Raw genomic sequence first — 18,095 nt, forward strand, 5'->3', positions numbered from 1 at the left:
TTTTTCCTACTACTTTTGGAAAGCATGTATCTGTAATGTTACAAACGTACACAAGCTTTCACATTTTCTATTCTTTGGTAAAAGTCATCTTTTCTGAACAGCTCAATTTAGAAGATGAGTTCATTTCATCATAACTCTGATAGTCAAAGTAGCTCCAAAAGTGATAGGAATGAAAACACACCCACATTTCTGCCTCCAGCTGATTTTTAAAGGGCGTGGCAGCGCAGATGAAAACTTTTGGAGAGAGTGGAGACTCAGAGGTGTGGCCCTTCACCTCCTAAAAGTCTCCTTCCCTGCGCGCCTCTCACCCTCACTGTTCAGCAGAGGGACCGGAGGAGGACAGTTGGAGGAGACGCGACTGTCTGCTGCGTCCGGCTCCCTGGCTGCCTTTTCTCGGTCACAATGAGCACGTACGGGTCCCAGCAGATGCTCAACTCGGGCCGGAGGGCCAGCTCCAAGGGCCAACTCCCTGACCTTGGCGGCGGGGGGACCTACCATTACGCACGGAGCGACGCGGGCCACGGAGGCGGTTATGGATACGAATTTGGCGAGGGATACAAAACCAAGTCACTTTCGAGGTCGATGACAACGAAGGGGGGGATGATGATGATGAGTAGCGGCATGGGGAGCAGCTCCAATGGCGGAAGCAGGTGCAATATTTGTATTTTGTAATTCAAAAAGCTAGACTGCATTAAACATTTATTATAAAGTCTCCTATATACCCACTGCTGCTGTGATAAACCCTGAACAGAAAGAAGTATCTGTGCAGAAGCAAAGCAAATCAATTCATCCATATTTGTGATGTTTTACTTTTAAAATGAACTAAAGTATTTGCAAAAGCCAATTTACAAGTACTTTCAACGTCAGCAGTGCTCATAATCAGGGGGTTCTCATATGTCCTAATCTGCATAATGAGTCCCACACCCTCAAAATGAAACACATCTGCAGCTATAAACATTTAATTCCCCTTAAATATGATGGATATTAGATGTGCTGTGTACAGCAGCTCCTCTTGCCTCTGGGGACACATGATTTATGATCCACCCTGAACTTTTGTGCTTGCTCTGTTGCAACATCTTCAGCAATCTTCATTCCAGGCCATTCTGTGTTATTTGCTCCAAACAGCCTCACAAAGACAGCAAATAAGTCACTGCTCTGCTTTAAGAAAAATGCTTCGAGTTTCGAATATATAGGAAAGCTTTCTTTAGTAAATGTATTGACTATTCAGTTTCTGTTGCAATGTTCCCATTAAGCTTTTATTTTTCAAGATTATTTATACAATTCAATAAAAACATGCTTTATTGATCTTAAAGTAAAAGTAAATTCCATGCTCTTTACTTTATAAAGAATTCTTTGTGAAATGATCTCTAGAAGATCTAGAGAAGCTTGTGAGCATAGCCGGCCTTCTTTATCAGCTTGTTGAGCTTCTTTAAGTCATTTGCTCTGATGCTGTTAGCCGTGCAGATGATGCCAGAAGAGAAGAGATCTCAACAACAAATGCATTGAATATATGAAGCATTTGCTGCAAACACTTTTAAGACCTGATTCTCCTTAGGACTTGCAGTCTGCCCTGTCCCTTCTTGCAAACAATCTAAGCATTATTTAAATAAATAGCATGTCAATGTTTTAAGTAAAGACGGATAAAATGCATTTAAAATTATATTGTGTTGTGAGAAGTTATGGCTTTATGCATATGAAACCACTGGCATGTTACTTATCTAAGTTATGATAACAGACATATGTTTGAATGTAACCAAAAAGCTGTTTGCTAAACGAATGATTTCTGCATTTGTTCTGATGCAGTTCAACTTTCTTATTTTTCTGAATGCATTGTGAGGAAATGCAAAGAAACTAGTTTCTCACTCAAATGTTTGCAACCAGATTATTGTGGCTCCTTTTTTAATCTATTAAGGTGAGGGCGTATATGTCCGAGCTACTATAAAAACATTGGCTCGGTCAGTTGTCCTTCTTGTTGTCTACAGACATTTAAAGTCAGCTTTTATTACTCTGATACAGATTCTTAACACTCACCTGTATGTGAATAAATGAATAACCACTTATTTGATGGATAAAAGCTGTCCATGATTCATCTCCTCGTCTTGTTTTAGGGCCTGGTTAGGTTGTATTTTCAATGCTGCTCTACTTTAGCAGATTAAAAGCATAAAATCATGTACTTCAGTTTTACGCTTACCTTTTTGCATAACATTTGGTATTTTTGCACAACTGGTTTCATACCACGCTTGAAGAGGATTTGCATAGTGCTTTTTTTCTATTGTCTTCTAAGTTATATATTGAAATATCTTCTCTGGGACACCGTCCTTGTTATTTTGATATTAACTGAATAAAATTCAACTCAAAAATACTTTATTAATCCTAAAGGGAAATTAAATATATTGGGGAAACTATATTTATGCGACTCATATCTCATATCTTCCTGGGGAAAAAAAAGAGTTGCTGTGGGTTTGATTGGCAGCCACTGAGCTGGGATTAAAGACAACTATCATTACAAATATGAGATTATATAAAACCTCCATAAATAAATATAAATCATTTAAGGTTGGGAATTTCATTTGTGATTTATTTTGTTATATAATTAAAAATATTTACCTAATAAGAGAAACAAATCTATATGCAATTACACACATAGTCATGTAATAGTTATGTCATATGCATTAACATATGAGTTATATGGCCTTGTAATTGTTGGGTATAAACTGGGGAAGGTTTAGTTGAATCACAACCTTTAAGATTTATAGGTTAGAATGAAGTTCTGTAAATGCGTGTGCAAATAAATAGAGACAAATATCTTAAGGATTTGTCATATGCCGAGCTGAAAAGGAGTGAAAGCTGCAAAACCTTTTTATTTTTAGAAAGTATGGGGGAGATATTGAGCAAACCACCTTAAACATGTTAAAAGGTGTGGCAGCTTTTAGTAGCAAATTTTGAGCATAGAGGAAATGATATAAGGCATATGGTTGTTAGAGGTCCTGTAGGATTATGATTTTAAAATATTTCTTTGAAACTAGAAACCGAATTTTTACAGGACATGAGACAAGCATACTTTCAAGAACAAAATAGTTTAGTAGGAAAAAAAAGTGTAAAATTTGAAGAAAAAAATTCATTTATTTATACTGTTTTAGAAATTGGAATTTGAGAAATGCTTTATAATCCTTCCAATAATCATTGGATAATTTACCAAACCTTTTTTATATTTCCTTTCGCACTGTTTGCACTCATATTTTGAAATTCTATATATTTGTTGATCAGCTTCTACTCGTTAACGTTGGGAGGCCTCTTTGCCATCACCCTAATGCTTAGCTCCCAGCTTACCTTTCAGATTAAAGTCAGGACTCCAATTAAATGATAAAAAACGATAAACATGTGGATACAATTCATAGAGGACATTCGTAAATATGTCAGGGGAAATTAATAATGGTATTATCTCTTAAGACTAATTGTATAGCTTTGAATATTTTCTCATGCAAAATAAAACATTATTTTAACCCTAAAACAATGTTTTTCTATTGAATATAGCAAGATTTAACCACTTTAATTGATATCCATCACTGAACCATCTATTCAGTCAGTGACAGATCATGATTCAGTCTTCTTTTGTCATTTTTTATTTAGAAAATATTATGAAGTCAGGAAAAAATTAACATTAAATACTAACTAGCTGTTTTGAAATATGAATATGATTAGATGCAGTTTTAAACTAGACAATTTACATTTTTCTCTGGCTAATAAAAGTACTGGAATACTTTGCGGAGGAATTCATGTGTTTTATTTTTATTAGAGCAGGATTTTGTAGATTGGTCTTAATGGTGACATTGTGATGTGACGCTTTCTTTTGCTGCCCCCTGCAGCCCCACCGTGTCCATCGCCAACAGAGCCACACAGCAGCAGATTCTCTGCAATGAGTACCTGAAGAAGGCCGAGTTCGCCATTCAGGCTGTGAGTGGTGATTTTTATGCTCTAAAAGTTTCTTTTTTTCTTATCGGACGCAGATGCGTCGTTGTGAGTTTCAGCTTTTTAGACGGTTTAACATGTGATTTGAGGTAGTGTGTAGTTACAGCTTGTCCTCTGTTGGTTGGGGAAAAAATGAGAGAAATGTTGTGGTTTAAAGGGGAGATTTACAACAGAAACCACATAGAAAATTAGGCTTTTTTTCACTCTCTACTTGAGCTGCCTAACGAAAAAGCTCATCAGTAGCCGTTCAGCTTTTAAAAATAGCTGCAATGTTTTCTTAGTCTTGTGTCAGTGATTGCAAATTGTCAGCCAGAGATCGTTTCTTTTAAATATTGGATTTGCTCTAGTAAAAGAAGACATTTTCCAACTTGAACTTATTTTTTGTACTTGTCTTGCAGGGCTCGGGTGATGCTGAGCACTATATGGAATTGGCCAGAGAGGCCATCGAGAAGTTAAAATACTTCGCCCTAGAGTTGCGTCAAATGGGGCAACCCTTTGACGGTCTAATGAGAAAGTAAAACTGCTTCCCCTTTAATCACCTCTGCCATGTTCTGATAAGATTTCCTAAAGCCTAACCCAAAATGCATTGTTGCTTTCTCCTCTATTTGCAGTGTGGACCTCTACACTGATCAGCTGAAGGAGGTCCACATGGTCATGTCGGGCACCATGCAGAGGAGGAAGAGCATGAGCATGAGCATGAGCAGGAGAAAGAGCTCTGGAGGCTGGGAAGAATCAGCAAGGAGCTATAATGATGCTATGGCTTGGATCGCTCAGCAAAAGGCAGGAACAAACTCAAACACACATAAAGCTGCGTGACACAACAAAAACCGAAACCTCAAACCCAACCCAAGTCTCCTGCATCAAGTAGGATTTAAGATGTTCTCAGATAGAAAATCCCAATTAAAGCCACAAAACAGTCTTGTTTTATTACTCTTTCAGGATTACAGTCAACTACTTAACAGTTAAATCATCATAGATTTGTTTTTCTTTTATAGAATTTGTGCTGACCTATAGCAGATGCTATGAACTTTACATACTCTTTTTCTGAGAAAAAGTGTTTTTACACATCAAAAATTGAGTAAAAAGCATAAGAATGAAAGAAATGCTGCATACTGGTATTTCTGTAGGCTATGATTTAAGTGCTTGGTCCCCAGAACTCATTTAAAGCTCAGCTTTAAAGACACATCTCCAAGAAAAAACCCTTCTGCTTGTAATCTAGTCTGGTGTACCTAAAATAAACTTGCATTAAGCTTGTGTCTCTGTAGCTGGGTTGTTTACAGACATTTACATTAGTATTATACTAGTCTTTAAGACAAAGGAAAACAAACATTTTGTCAGTAAGCCCGTTGTCAACGTTGTATCTGCTCTCTTTGCCCACTGCAGACCCTGCTGCTCTGTTTGTATTATGTCAGTACATCATGCTGCTTCCCTAATCACTTATTACACCAGAAAGTCCATGTTGGTTAAAAGTTTGTGACTGCTTACTGTTTTCTAGGTTTGTGGTAAATATTCGATTTGGCGATATATTGTGATTTTTGGCTGCCCAATATAATATCAATCTTTCAGATCCTAATATCGATTAAAGAAAAAGAATATTTTAACCTAAAACAATGAGGGAAAATGGGCTACCTCTGCAGCGCCACTCTATAGCGCCGTGGAGCCGTTGAGGCAGTCGCAGTGGAAGACGTGGACTGACTTTAACCCCAAAGAACACGGATTTTGATGAATATATTAAGCTTTTGCTTTTTTATCTATAAATTTCATTTTGATAGCTGGGTAAAATATTGCAATATCTGGATAGTATCGTATGGTGACCCAAGTTTCGTGAGACGTATCGTATGGCAGCACACATGCCAATACTCACCCCTATTGTTTTCAGAGATTATAGTGACAAGTTGTCATTTAGCTTCATGACTAACAAAAAGAAACTTTAATCTTTTTTTTGCTTCAGAAATGTGCTATTTGGATTAATCAACTGGACATTTTATTTTTCATGTTTAGCAGTTAATATAAAGCTGCCAGCAGATTAATTACTTGGAAAATTTGTTGTTTAGATTAATTATCAAAAGACTCTTTGGATAATTTAAAAGCATATTTGAAAAAGTCTCCCTGTCCAGAGGTTTTCCAGCCTCAAGAAATTATCTATTCAGTGAGACTTCTATGGGGATTTTCCTAAGAAATATATCATTTGACTTTATTTAAAGCCTGATTGTGTAATTATATAAATGTTTGTATTATTCCAGCGGTTAATTGAAACAACTGCCTGGGCAGATGACCCTGGGGGCCTAGAGCAGCAGCTTATCAATCACCAGAGGTTTCACTCCTCGATCCAGCGGGCCCCTGAGGTGCAACGAGCAATTGATGAAATGGTGGGTTTAGTCTTCCGTCTGTCTGTCTGGAATTTATATCTATAATATCATACCATATATATGATATACAGACTATATTATAACTTCAAAACTTCAAAAAATTCAGAGAAGGAATACCTTTTTTAAAATTTCCCTCATGCTCCCTCCAGTGAGCATTTTTTCCCCCCTTAAAATGGTTTTAAGACATTTTAAATGTTTTATCATCTTCTCCTCAGAGAAAATTGGGAGACAAACCCAACCAGTATGCCCTGGAACAGGAGTGGGACTCTTTACAGGTTAAAGAAACTAACATATCATTATTACCCTCTGATGTGTGAATCTTTTTGCTGAATTTTGTCATATTTTTTGGATCACCTGACTATCTCCTTTTGTTTTAGAAAATGTCCAATTTACAAACCGAGCAGCTGCGAGAGACGATCCTGTTTCTCGAGGAAATATCCAAAGAGATCATGTGGGTAAACGAAAAGGAGGAGGAGGAGCTGATGTTCGACTGGAGCGACAGGAACATAGAAAAATACATCCCTACGAAGCAGGAGAGCTACTCGGTCAGTGAAACCAAATACAGCAACATTTTTGTTTCAGGGCCAAAGAAATTTCAGTCAATTAACATTCTTGGAAAATTTCTAAGAACCTAAATCACTTGTGTTGTCTTTAATGGCTATAAAAGTTTTCCACAGATATGATTTTGTCAGCTGCCATCATTTATCCTCTGCTTGTAGAGGAACCACGGAGCTTCTCCTGATGCAGCATCTTGGTATCCTTTATGACTATAATTCTTCTTCTCATCTAACAGCAACTTATGAGTGCCCTGGAGACCAAAGAGAAGGATCTGCATAAACTTCAGACTAAAGCAAAAACACTTCTGAAAAAAGCCCACCCTGCCTCTGATAAGATTGAGGTCTGGAGACGACACTTATTTTGAAATTGACAAAATTTTTTGCATCTATACAGCAATAAATTGTATTTAAAATGTTAAAATATATTTTCTGCCAGGCTTACATGGACACTTTGCAGACTCAGTGGAGCTGGCTTCTTCAAATTACAATGTGCATTGATACTCACCTGAAGGAGAACGCAGCTTACTGCCAGGTAAATCAGACATGTTCCACTGCTGCGGCACCTTTAAACTTACTGTCTTGGAGTAAGTGAAGGCTGTACAGTTTTAGTCACTGCTGACCTCTGTGATCAGTGATGATTCAGCTGCCTGAAATATAACATTTTCAACTAAAATACTGAAAGCAAATGCTTCATAAGGCAAATACTAATTGTTGTTAGTTTGTTAATATGGCTTAATGCATTTATGCAGAGAAATCAGTATCTATAACGTCAGATTGTTTTACCATGGTGGATCTTGGTCCTGCTAAAAGCAAAAATCAAATTATAAATGAAGATGCATTTCACTGTTCCAGAAAACGTTTGGTATTTTCTTTCATTAAGGTTCTCTGTTACTTTTACTGCATAGTTGTAGATTTTTGGTATTTTTCTCTTCCTAAATATTTAGACATTGTTTTGCTTAGTGCAGCTAAATACTGTGCCCTGTTTTGTATCATCCTGTGTATGAACTGTATGAGAGTTCGCTTTAGAAAAGGCAATAATATGCAGTGTGATGTGTGTTAAAAATTCCTCGTTTTAATCCTACAACCATTCTTTTAAACACTGATCTATTCAGGATTGTAAAATACTTAGGTTTTGTCTGTTCATTTCACTACAACCCATCTATGTTTCAAAAGTGTCACCTGACATCCATCAATTGACTCAGCAGATCACCATATTCCTAATGTGCTTAAGCTCAGGGCTATCAACCAGAAGAAGCTGCATTGTTCCCTTTGAGGGACATTCAATCTCTGCATCAAGCAAAGAATTTGAAGTTTCTTTGTGATTTTGTCTTTTGCTAGTTATGTGGGGGTGGACTGGTAGACAGACATATAGGTTATGACTTTGTTTACAGCATGGTGGGCACTGCTCAGATGTGCTTTGTAGAGGACAACTGTGTGATTTGCCAGCCCGGCTACAGCTCTTACATGTAGTTTAAGGGTGAAACATTTAATCGGATTCATCGTGATTGATCTATCATTGAGATAATCGCCAACTAATTCACTATTTGCAAAATATTCATCAGTTGCAGCCCTAAAGTACTGACAAAATCCATTTTATTATCAAAAATATGATTGACTGGAGAGAAATTATAAAACGGGAAGACCTCCTTTAGTTAGGCAAAGCTTGAACTATTTCATCAGCATCATAAGGAGTTCTATTTGTGCATCTGATCAGGCTGCCTTATAGATGCCTTTCTTTGGAGGGTTTCTGGATCTGTACCACTGGGTTGACAGGTTGTGGTAGACCACCTTGCTGAAAAACACCATGACAGCAGCAATCCGCTTTATAATGAACAACAGCATTTTACTCTCATTACATAGCTTGGCTCCATGATGAACAACCGTGACGGCTCAGGGGTGATAAAAGAAGCCTGATTTTAAACCTCAAGTTGCTCCAGTTACTAAATAATATCACTGTTGTTAAAAAAAAAATATATATATATATTTGAAATTAAGATTAAAAATGTAAAGATCACTATGAACCCATTTAATAAAAAAAAAGAAAAACATGACTGTTACATTATTTACAATAATAAAAAACAAAACTCAAAATTTTTTAAGTTTTGTTCTATGGCCAATAACAAAAACAACATTTTTCATTTCTGTGGCAAAACGGAATTTACCTCCAAATCCTTTTTTTGTTATTGTACTGTTATCCTGGCAAGGAAAATCTCAGTTGTGATTACTGATAATAAAAATCCTCTTTTGTTTTCTTTAATTTATTTATCATAGACTGTGTTTTCATGAAGCTTATCTAATGTTATTTTCTTTGATAGTTCTTCAGAGAGGCTAATGATACGCACAAAGCTTTGCAAAACCAACATGAGATAATTCGAAAGACATTCACTTGTAACAAGGACACTTCGATGGAGGATCTAAAGGAGCTCCTTAAAGGCCTGGAGGTGCGTATATTTTCTGTTGTATTTTTGTAAAAATAGAAAGAAAACGAAAGGATTTGCAGTTTACCATTTAGGAGATTAAAGAAATCTCATTGGAAAGGGAATTATCTAGTAGCTCAAAACTGATGTAAATGATTTGTAATTCTCTTTTTTTCTAGAGGGAAAAGGAGAATATCACAGACTTAAAGCGGCAGGTTCAACACCTGACTGCCAAGTCAAAGACGATTGTGAGGTTGAAACCTCGAAACCCGCAGGAAAAGAGCAGCAGTGGCATCATCGTCAAGGCTCTGACTGACTTTAAACAAGACCAGGTCACTTCTATAATATAGAATACACAAAAAACAGGGGTTCTCTGGACCAAAAGTTTAAATAACTGTCTTATTATTGTTATTAAGAATGTATATTTTATTTTGTCCCTGCAGAAGGTGATCCGAAAAGACAACGAGGCCATCCTGAAAGACAACAGTCAGCGCAGTAAATGGAGTGTAACCGGCCCGGGAGGGATCGATATGTTGATACCTTCTGTGTGTCTGATTGTACCGCCTCCTAATCCACTGAGCATCAGCCTCGCCAACAAGTAAGACAAGAACAATCTGCTCCAACACAACATTTCCATTATAGTTTCACCAAGCGTTCAGAGTTTCCTGACGTATTTGTGTTTGGGAAGGAATGAGCAGTATTACGAGGCCATCATGTCCCTCTGGAATCAGCTGTACATCAACGTTAAGAGTCTCATTGCCTGGCACTATTGCCTCATGGATATCAATTACGTCAACTCTCTCACCGTCTCGATGGTAAGCTGTGGGAATATTTATTATTGAGTTAACTAAACGTTTTCATCTTTAACATGAGATAACTAACAAGACTAGGTTGCACTTGAAGTTGCATTGAAGGGATTTTTTTATGCTTTCTTTTTTTTTAGTTTGGTAGTCACTCTGTGTGCTTATTGTTTAGTTGTCCAAGATGCGTCCTGAGGAGTACCGTCAGATCATGAAGAAGCTGGAGACCCACTTTGAGGAATTCAAAATTATGAGCCATGGCTCGGAGATGTTTGCTGATGAGGACAAAAGGAGTATTGAGAACCAGGTTGCTGGAGCCCAGGCCCATTATGACAAACTGGTGGTGGAGCTGCCCACATATTGTGAGTGTTTTAGTAATTGTACATTGGAATCATTTTTTCTATTGCTAAAGTATCATATTTTAAGAAAACTAAACATATATTTAAGTTTGAAAATATATTATCTGAAAAATAGGAGCAGATTATATTCCTTTAATTCCAAAAGCTAAAAAAAACAGTTTTGCTTTCCCACAGCTGGACATCAGGAGCAAATAGAGGTTCAACAAATTACTGAACATCAGGTTCAACCACAGGTGTACTTCATACAACAACAACCCCAGCAACACCAGGTACTGCTACTGCAACAAGAACAGCAGCAACACCAACTGATGCTACTACAGCAACAGCAACTACAGCAACAGCAACTACAGCAACAGCACTTACAGCAACAGCAACTACAGCAACAACAAATACAGCAGCAGCAGCAACGAGAACAAGAGCAACAGCAGCAAGCGGCAGCAGAGGAGGAGGCCAGGAGGCTGGAGGAAGAGAGGCGTCAAGCAGAGCTTAAAAAGCAGGTTAAGAAAGAGACGGCTGAGAAGGAGCACACAATCAAGAGAGAAGTGGTGAAAGTGACCAAAACAGAACAAAAGAGGAAGACTTCTTCCTCCTCCTCCGCCTCTGCGTTTTCCTCGTCATCTCATCTCTTAGCTGAGCTGCATGCCCTCAGACTGAGAATGGATGCTGCTGAGGGTTCGCTCAGTCAGTATGTTCACGTTTGCTTCGGAGATGACGGGGCTCAAGACTGTGGTCTAAGGATCATTCAGCTAGAGGTACAAAAAAAACAACAACAACATAGAAGTATATAAAATTCTAAAGCAGTCAACAAACCCCAAACATATGATTGAGCTCTTTTGTTTCCCACATACAACTAATCTTTTTTTGTTTTTGTTTGATTTAGTCGGTACAGGATGACGTTGACTCGATGCGTGATGCCTATATGCGTTTAAGAGAGCGTATCTTGCAAGAGCTGGAGAACATGAGTGATCAAGATAAAGCACAGTTCCTCCGCAGTGAAATTGGAGTGATCAACCAGAGACTGGGCAGTCTGGAGAGCAGCTCATCCGCATACGTACTAAGGTACTCAACAGAAGCACTCCTCAAAAATCATACTAATGTGAAAGCGGAGCTTTTCAGACAATAAATGAACATTTCCGTTCCATACAGTATTTAACCTCTTAAAACCCACCGGGTCGCCGGCAACCAGGTTGAACTTAAGTGGGGGTAATAATTCAGAATGCATAAAATTCCACCGGTAAACTTTTTACCAGCAGGGGGAGCCATTGCGCGCAGCTCCAAGCTGACGCCAAAAGTTCAAAACCCCACAGCTCTGGAACTGTTACAGCTAGGTCTGAGGTCTAGGTCTGAAATTTTCTGCATTTGTGCTTGAAACGATGTAGAACACATATAATACAATAAAACCTGCCTTTTATTAAGAATGTCTTTATTACTGCTGTTTAAAAAATACCTATCATTTCCGAGAATAAAAAAACAACTTTGAGTCATGTTTGAACTGATGCAGGTTGGTCTGTGTTCCAGCCACCCAATCTTAATCTATATATTAGGAAACTAGAGGGTGTACGCTTTAAATAATGTATTGTACATGTAATTTGGGCTTACAGTTCCTAAGTTATTTGTTTTTCCATTTAGGAATGTAAAATAGGCGAGGATTACCCAAAATGAGGTGGATGTTAAGAGGTTAAAATGTTAGAACACTGTTTCATAGAGTCGGCTTCCCTTAGCCTGAGTAGAAAGCAGGGTCCTGAGTTAAGTGATTTAATTCTTTGATGTTCAGGGTTTTTCTTTCAGTACAAGTAATTTCAACAAGGTAACTAACTCTAATTTAGGTCCGTCGAGAATTAACCTTAGACTTAGACAAGTTTTATTGTAACTTTATATACACAGTGTGTTTAAAATGAAATTTGGTTTAGTACAGCTTTTCAGATATTAAATAAACATTTCCATTACATAAAGTGCAGCAGTGATTAGATGTTAACAGTGTGGGAGAAAAAACATGGCGCAAAAAAAACAAAACAAAAAAAAAAACGCATTGATATGGAAGTTCAGAGCACTAATATATATGGTGTAAATATGCAGTATTTTTGGTTTGGTGTTATCAGTGTGATGCAGCATTTGTGAAATGATTTATTTCTTTCTTTTTTTATTCACCATCAGAGTGAGTACATAAAAGGCCCTCATCAATGGAAGGCAGAAAATATGATCCACTTAGCCTGTGCAGCAGGATAAGTTTATTTAACAAATCCTGTTAATGACTAGAGGTAGTTCACAGAGTAACATGCAGTAGTGAATAGACTCAGGATAACAGCCATCTAGTTTTACAAAGGAGAAGATCCAGATATTTACCCCTGAACTTATTTCGATTTCTTACTTCTTCTGCTTTCTAAAACATGGCCTCGAAACACTCTTCCCACATTCATGACATTATTCAGATGATTAAGAAGAAACATACAGTAAGAAAAATAAAAAACAAATTAGGATAGCAGATTTTTAAGACTTTGAATAATAAATGGTTTATAATTTGTGAGCCAACAAAGTACTTCTAAAGTAATATTTCTTTAACTGTTAAATGATTTGTTGCAAACAGAATCTGTACTAAATTGATCAGGACTCCTTAAACAGTAATTTGACGTATTAATATACTCCCTGAGCAAATTATTTGAAGTGATTGCATTTTGTTAACATACCCAACATTTCATTATAATTTTAGTATCTGAGAAAAAACATAGCTAAGCTCTAACCAAGTAGATGATATTTTTAAACTGAAAACATTTTCTATAAAAAAAAAATGCTAAAGAGTTTTCTACATTCAAGGTCAGTTTAACATTGAATCCAGATTTTTTTTTTATATCACTGACAAATATTACAGACTGAAAGGTCAATGTTTCAGAATTGAAAATTAATCAGTTATTGGATATCTGCTTTAACTCATAAAAACTAAATAAACGCATAATGTTTCATATAAATTTCAAGTGAACAAATAATATTGATGGAGGGCTACTCACAACTATAATAGGATAAAACTAAGTCACAGAAGTCATTTATATAAGTTAGATTTATAATGTTTTGTTAATATTCAGTATAATACTTGGTGTAGAGCCTCACTGCTGCAGCTACGTATATGATATAATGTTACTATAACTAAATGCACTTGAGTTTGAGATTTTAAAATACATAATTAACTTAAAGGACCATAACTTAGGTTGGATGGATTTTATAAAAAGGTTAAACACAAATATTAATCATAAAATATATTCTTCCATATAGATAATCTGCATTGCATTTGTTTTTTAAATTGTATTAATGGTGATATTTCTCTTTTTTTACTCTGCAGGCTGCGGGCTATAAGGGACATGCTGGAGAGCATAGAGCGAGTTGAGGACATAGTTAAAGTTCATGAAGCCAGACTGACAGAAAAAGAGACCACTTCTCTTTCTCCAGCTGAAGTAATTGAATACATGGACTTCCTGAAGGTACTGTAAGCATTTCTATATATAATCCTATGATAAAATTATTGGTTCTATGCTGCACAATACAGCTTGTACTTTCACAGAACTTAGGGTTACACTCCTGAAATTGTTTCAGAAATGTTTCTGAAACTGTACCAGATGTTACTAGGTGTTTTCTGTAACTCTTCTACAACTTATTAGACACTTTCCTTAAGCTTCATGACATGACAATCTGAAAAGACTGGACCGATCTGCAGACATGGGCTCAGGTGTAAAATTCTAACCTTTAGGGCTCCTTATGAATAAACTGCATCACACAAAGTAGAAATGAAAACCAAGCATTAGCACAGACGGCAAACAAAGGAACCCAGTAAAAAATGAAAACACACTGATGGCTTAAATAGAGCAGAGACCAGATGGAGACTATAAAGGAGATTAACAGGCAGAGGGAGAAACTCATGAAAGAAACAGAATGTATCTAGTAATACGGAATAAATATGTGGAAAAACTAGAAAAGCACTCGGAGAGTGCACAAAAAATGCCTTAAACCTAAAGCTAAAACCTGCACATGATCTGGATCATTACACCAAATTTAGATGAATTGTTCCCTGGCATGAGACGCACCTATCAATCGTCTTTCATTAAAATCCGTCCATGATTTTTCAAGTTATCCTGTTCACAGGCAGACAAACAAACAAACTCTCCCACTAACATAACCTCCTTGTTTAGTGATTTCTATTGTAAAACTACCTTGTAGAAATACTTCCTCAAGTGACACACTAAAGATCTGAAAAGTGCATATATATATACTATAAGTGCAGGTAACGTACCTGCAAGTATTTTACTCAGTAACTGGAGTGAAAACTCCCCGTACTTACCAGGTGAATTACTGAACCTGCCTGATGAAGTTCAAGAAAGTACCGTAATGATTCTGAAAACAAACCTCTTATTTCCAGGAAAGTAACCCCTTTATTTCTGTAAAAGTACTTGCTGTGTTATTTGACTGGGTCCTCTAATTCTTTAATTATAACTACTACTGCATGTGCTGACAAAAAGTCCAGCACCTTGTAATTCTAACATCCCTCATCTTGGTATGTTAACATGTAGAAAATGAAAGCAGAGCTGGGGCAAAGGAGAGATCTTCTGGCCTCCATGGAGTCAGAGCTGTCCAAAGCAAGCCACTGGAACAGTCAAATGAGCGGCTCCTTCCATAGATGTGACCTAATGCTTTCAAATTTCACTGAGAAGGTGGGCTTGCTGTCTGACCGCTGGAGACGGATCCAGGCACAGATTGACACCAGGTAGAACTTGATTATCAGTTGACACAGATAATCAAGCTTTGATAAAGGATTTTGTTTTACAGATTTGGCATACCTGTTAATAGATTATGTTTTATTAATCTTGCTCAGGCTGCAAGATTTGCAGATGTATCTGCCTCAGTTGGAGCACTACAAGGAAACCAACACCTCTATCACCGAATGGATTGATGCAACACGTAGAAAACAGGACACCCTGCAAGCCACCAAGATAGAGAGCATCGAAGCACTACAAGATCACATTAACAACCAAAAGGTTCTCTGTTCATCCCTGCATTTCATTTTGTTTAAATGGTCTTGCAATAAGTGCTATCTTGAGATAATTTACATCCGTTTTGTCTATGCTTTATTGGTTTCTTAAGGCTCTGAACACAGAAATCAAGGCAAAGCGGGAGACGGTGGACAGTGTGCTGAGAGATAATGTGACATGTGTGAATAGTATCAAGGTAAGCAAGCGCGTCAGGTATATTTATGATTTAAGTCTGTTTTCTGGTCTTATGTCCATGTTTCTTGCAGGACTATGAAACAGACCTAAATTCTTACACCTCTGGGTTAGAAACACTGCTCAACATCCCCATCAAGAGGACAATGCTTAAATCACCGTCCATGGATCTTAACCAAGAGGTAGTTATTTAATAAGATTCAACTTCATTGTGAACAAAGAGATGTAAAAAAAAAGTGAATAATGTTATTTTCTGACAGTCCTAGTATGATTATAAATTTAACACATGCAGACAGTCTGTATAATTATTTATATATATAATTGCCTTTATATGTATAATATAGTGCTTATGTCTAAAAAGGGGTATGATGAAGTGCAACTAATTTCTTTCAACAATGTCACTTCTAATTTATTTCTTTGTTTCCAGGCTATACACCTTCAAACTCGTTACATGGAGCTACTTATTATTTCTGGCGACTACTACAAATTCCTTGGACAGTTGCTCAAAAACATGGAGGAGCTTAAGGTACTGAAGTAATTTTCTACAGTTATATTAGAGCTGGGGAAAATATCTGATTAACTTGATTAAAACTGTACAAAAAATAAACAAAATTATATATATATATATATATATATATATATATATATATANAAAATTATATATATATATATATATATATATATATATATATATATATATATATATATGATTTATTTGTGCGTCTGTGTTAAATCTATGTTGAAGACCGTTACTTGATTGCAAATATGCAATATCTAAAACTCCTTAGGAAACATAAATTCTTGAGTTTGAATATGAAAAAAGTAGGGTTAGGGACCGATTACTTACACAATTAATAACTGCATTCCTTATTTTAAAAATCCAAGAAGGTGCCTATTTAAAATGTTTTATGTGTAATTCATGCTCTATCCTATGTGCAGATACGCAACACACAGATCAATCTGCTCGAAGATGACCTTCGCCGTCTGAGAGAGGATATGCAAGAGCGAAATGCAGAAAACAAATCGCTGGAAGAGGCTGTAGCTCAATTCAAGTTGCAGCTTTCGCTGTCGCAGGAGCAGTTGTTATCACTTGAAGAGGTGAAGCAAACAACTGCGCTGCAGTGCAGCGCTACTAAGGACAGCCTAGACTCCACTCAGAGCCAGCTTGCTGATCTCAACAGTGAGGTGGATCGTCTCAAGTATCTACTTGCTGAAGAGAAAAGGAAGACAAAGCTGGCAGAAGAGCGCTACACTCAGCAGCAAGAGGAGTATCAGTCAGTGCTAGGAAAGAGGCAGAAAGAGCTGGAGTCAGTCAACTGGTCCAAGATAGAAGTGGACAAGAGCTTGAAAAATATGGAGCATGAGAATGAGCAGCTGCGGCGGCAGCTGACTGAAGAATCAACAAAGTTGATGGAACTTCAAAAAGAGATATCAAAGGTAAGGAGCTATTACAGTACGGAGGTCAATAATTTAAAGCTCAGCTACGAATCTCAGATCCATATCAGTCGCACAGACATCCAGAGGCTTTCAGCTCAGAGGGACGAGGATACAGCTGAGCTCCAGATACAGTATGACAGGATGGAGGCAGAGAGGAGGAGTCTGGAAGATGAACTAAGGAGGCTTAGGACTATAAACAGTCTAACCGAGGAGCAGAAGAAGAGGGTAGAGGAGGAAGCTTGCTCTCAGCGGGCTATGCTCATAGAGGACGCGCACAAGAGAAGAGAAATGGAAAGTCAAATGGAGCAACTAATGAGACAGAGAGAGGAGGAAAGGAACCAGTACAGAGAGGAGTTGGATGAAGTATTGAAGACCCTACAGGAAAAGGATGACCAACTGGTTTATGCTACTCATAGTTTAGAGGAAGAGACACGCAGAAGGAAAATAGCAGAAGAGGGGCAAGTTGTGCTCGAGCAATCTTTAGCTAACCTACAGGTCAACCTAAGCAGCTCATCAATGACTGCAACACAGCTAAGGGATTGTGAAGAGGAGCTTCTTCAGGCACGTTTACAGCTGGAAAGAGAGAGCAAGGAGCGAAGCAGAGTTGAGCAAAACATGAACAGGTTGCAAGGACGCATCAAAGACCTGCAGGGAGTTAGAGATAGCCTCGAAGGTCAGGTTGAAAATCTGAGGAGAGCACATCAAGAAGAGGTGGTCATGAGGATGAAAGCTGAATCAGAGCTAGAAAAGAGCACTGTCACTTTGAGAGATTATACGAGCACCATTGCTACATTGAGACAGAGCCAAGAACAGGCCAGCACTTCAGAAAAGAGAGGTGAAGAAGAGCGCATTCGGCTAAAAGACTAGCTTGAGAAAGTCTTGAGACAAAGCCAAAGCTGGTCAGACCAGAGTACTCAGCTAAGTGCTGAGCTGAAAACCATAAAGCAACAACTTCTGCTGGAACAGAATCAAGTCAAGGAGGG

General features: G+C 37.5%; 1 protein-coding gene across 1 annotated transcript in view; it reads left to right on the plus strand.

The window, feature by feature from the left end:
* Positions 1 to 266: 266 nt before the first annotated feature.
* Positions 267 to 18,095, plus strand: part of LOC107083023 (desmoplakin-like) — a 29,440-nt gene continuing 11,611 nt past the window's right edge. Inside the window, exons 1-23 of the mRNA XM_015371955.1 lie at positions 267 to 650; positions 3,867 to 3,954; positions 4,368 to 4,483; positions 4,581 to 4,749; positions 6,213 to 6,338; positions 6,554 to 6,613; positions 6,716 to 6,883; positions 7,132 to 7,236; positions 7,332 to 7,427; positions 9,211 to 9,336; positions 9,492 to 9,644; positions 9,756 to 9,910; positions 10,001 to 10,127; positions 10,288 to 10,474; positions 10,646 to 11,223; positions 11,352 to 11,530; positions 13,803 to 13,941; positions 15,025 to 15,218; positions 15,327 to 15,489; positions 15,596 to 15,679; positions 15,750 to 15,857; positions 16,103 to 16,201; positions 16,615 to 17,112. Of these exons, the coding sequence (XP_015227441.1) occupies positions 403 to 650; positions 3,867 to 3,954; positions 4,368 to 4,483; positions 4,581 to 4,749; positions 6,213 to 6,338; positions 6,554 to 6,613; positions 6,716 to 6,883; positions 7,132 to 7,236; positions 7,332 to 7,427; positions 9,211 to 9,336; positions 9,492 to 9,644; positions 9,756 to 9,910; positions 10,001 to 10,127; positions 10,288 to 10,474; positions 10,646 to 11,223; positions 11,352 to 11,530; positions 13,803 to 13,941; positions 15,025 to 15,218; positions 15,327 to 15,489; positions 15,596 to 15,679; positions 15,750 to 15,857; positions 16,103 to 16,201; positions 16,615 to 17,112 (3,966 nt within the window). The 5' untranslated portion in view covers positions 267 to 402. The remainder of the gene's footprint in view (positions 651 to 3,866; positions 3,955 to 4,367; positions 4,484 to 4,580; positions 4,750 to 6,212; positions 6,339 to 6,553; positions 6,614 to 6,715; positions 6,884 to 7,131; positions 7,237 to 7,331; positions 7,428 to 9,210; positions 9,337 to 9,491; positions 9,645 to 9,755; positions 9,911 to 10,000; positions 10,128 to 10,287; positions 10,475 to 10,645; positions 11,224 to 11,351; positions 11,531 to 13,802; positions 13,942 to 15,024; positions 15,219 to 15,326; positions 15,490 to 15,595; positions 15,680 to 15,749; positions 15,858 to 16,102; positions 16,202 to 16,614; positions 17,113 to 18,095) is intronic.

This window comes from Cyprinodon variegatus, unplaced genomic scaffold (assembly GCF_000732505.1).
Source record: "Cyprinodon variegatus isolate N-32 unplaced genomic scaffold, C_variegatus-1.0 Scaffold67, whole genome shotgun sequence".
Taxonomy (NCBI): domain Eukaryota; kingdom Metazoa; phylum Chordata; class Actinopteri; order Cyprinodontiformes; family Cyprinodontidae; genus Cyprinodon; species Cyprinodon variegatus.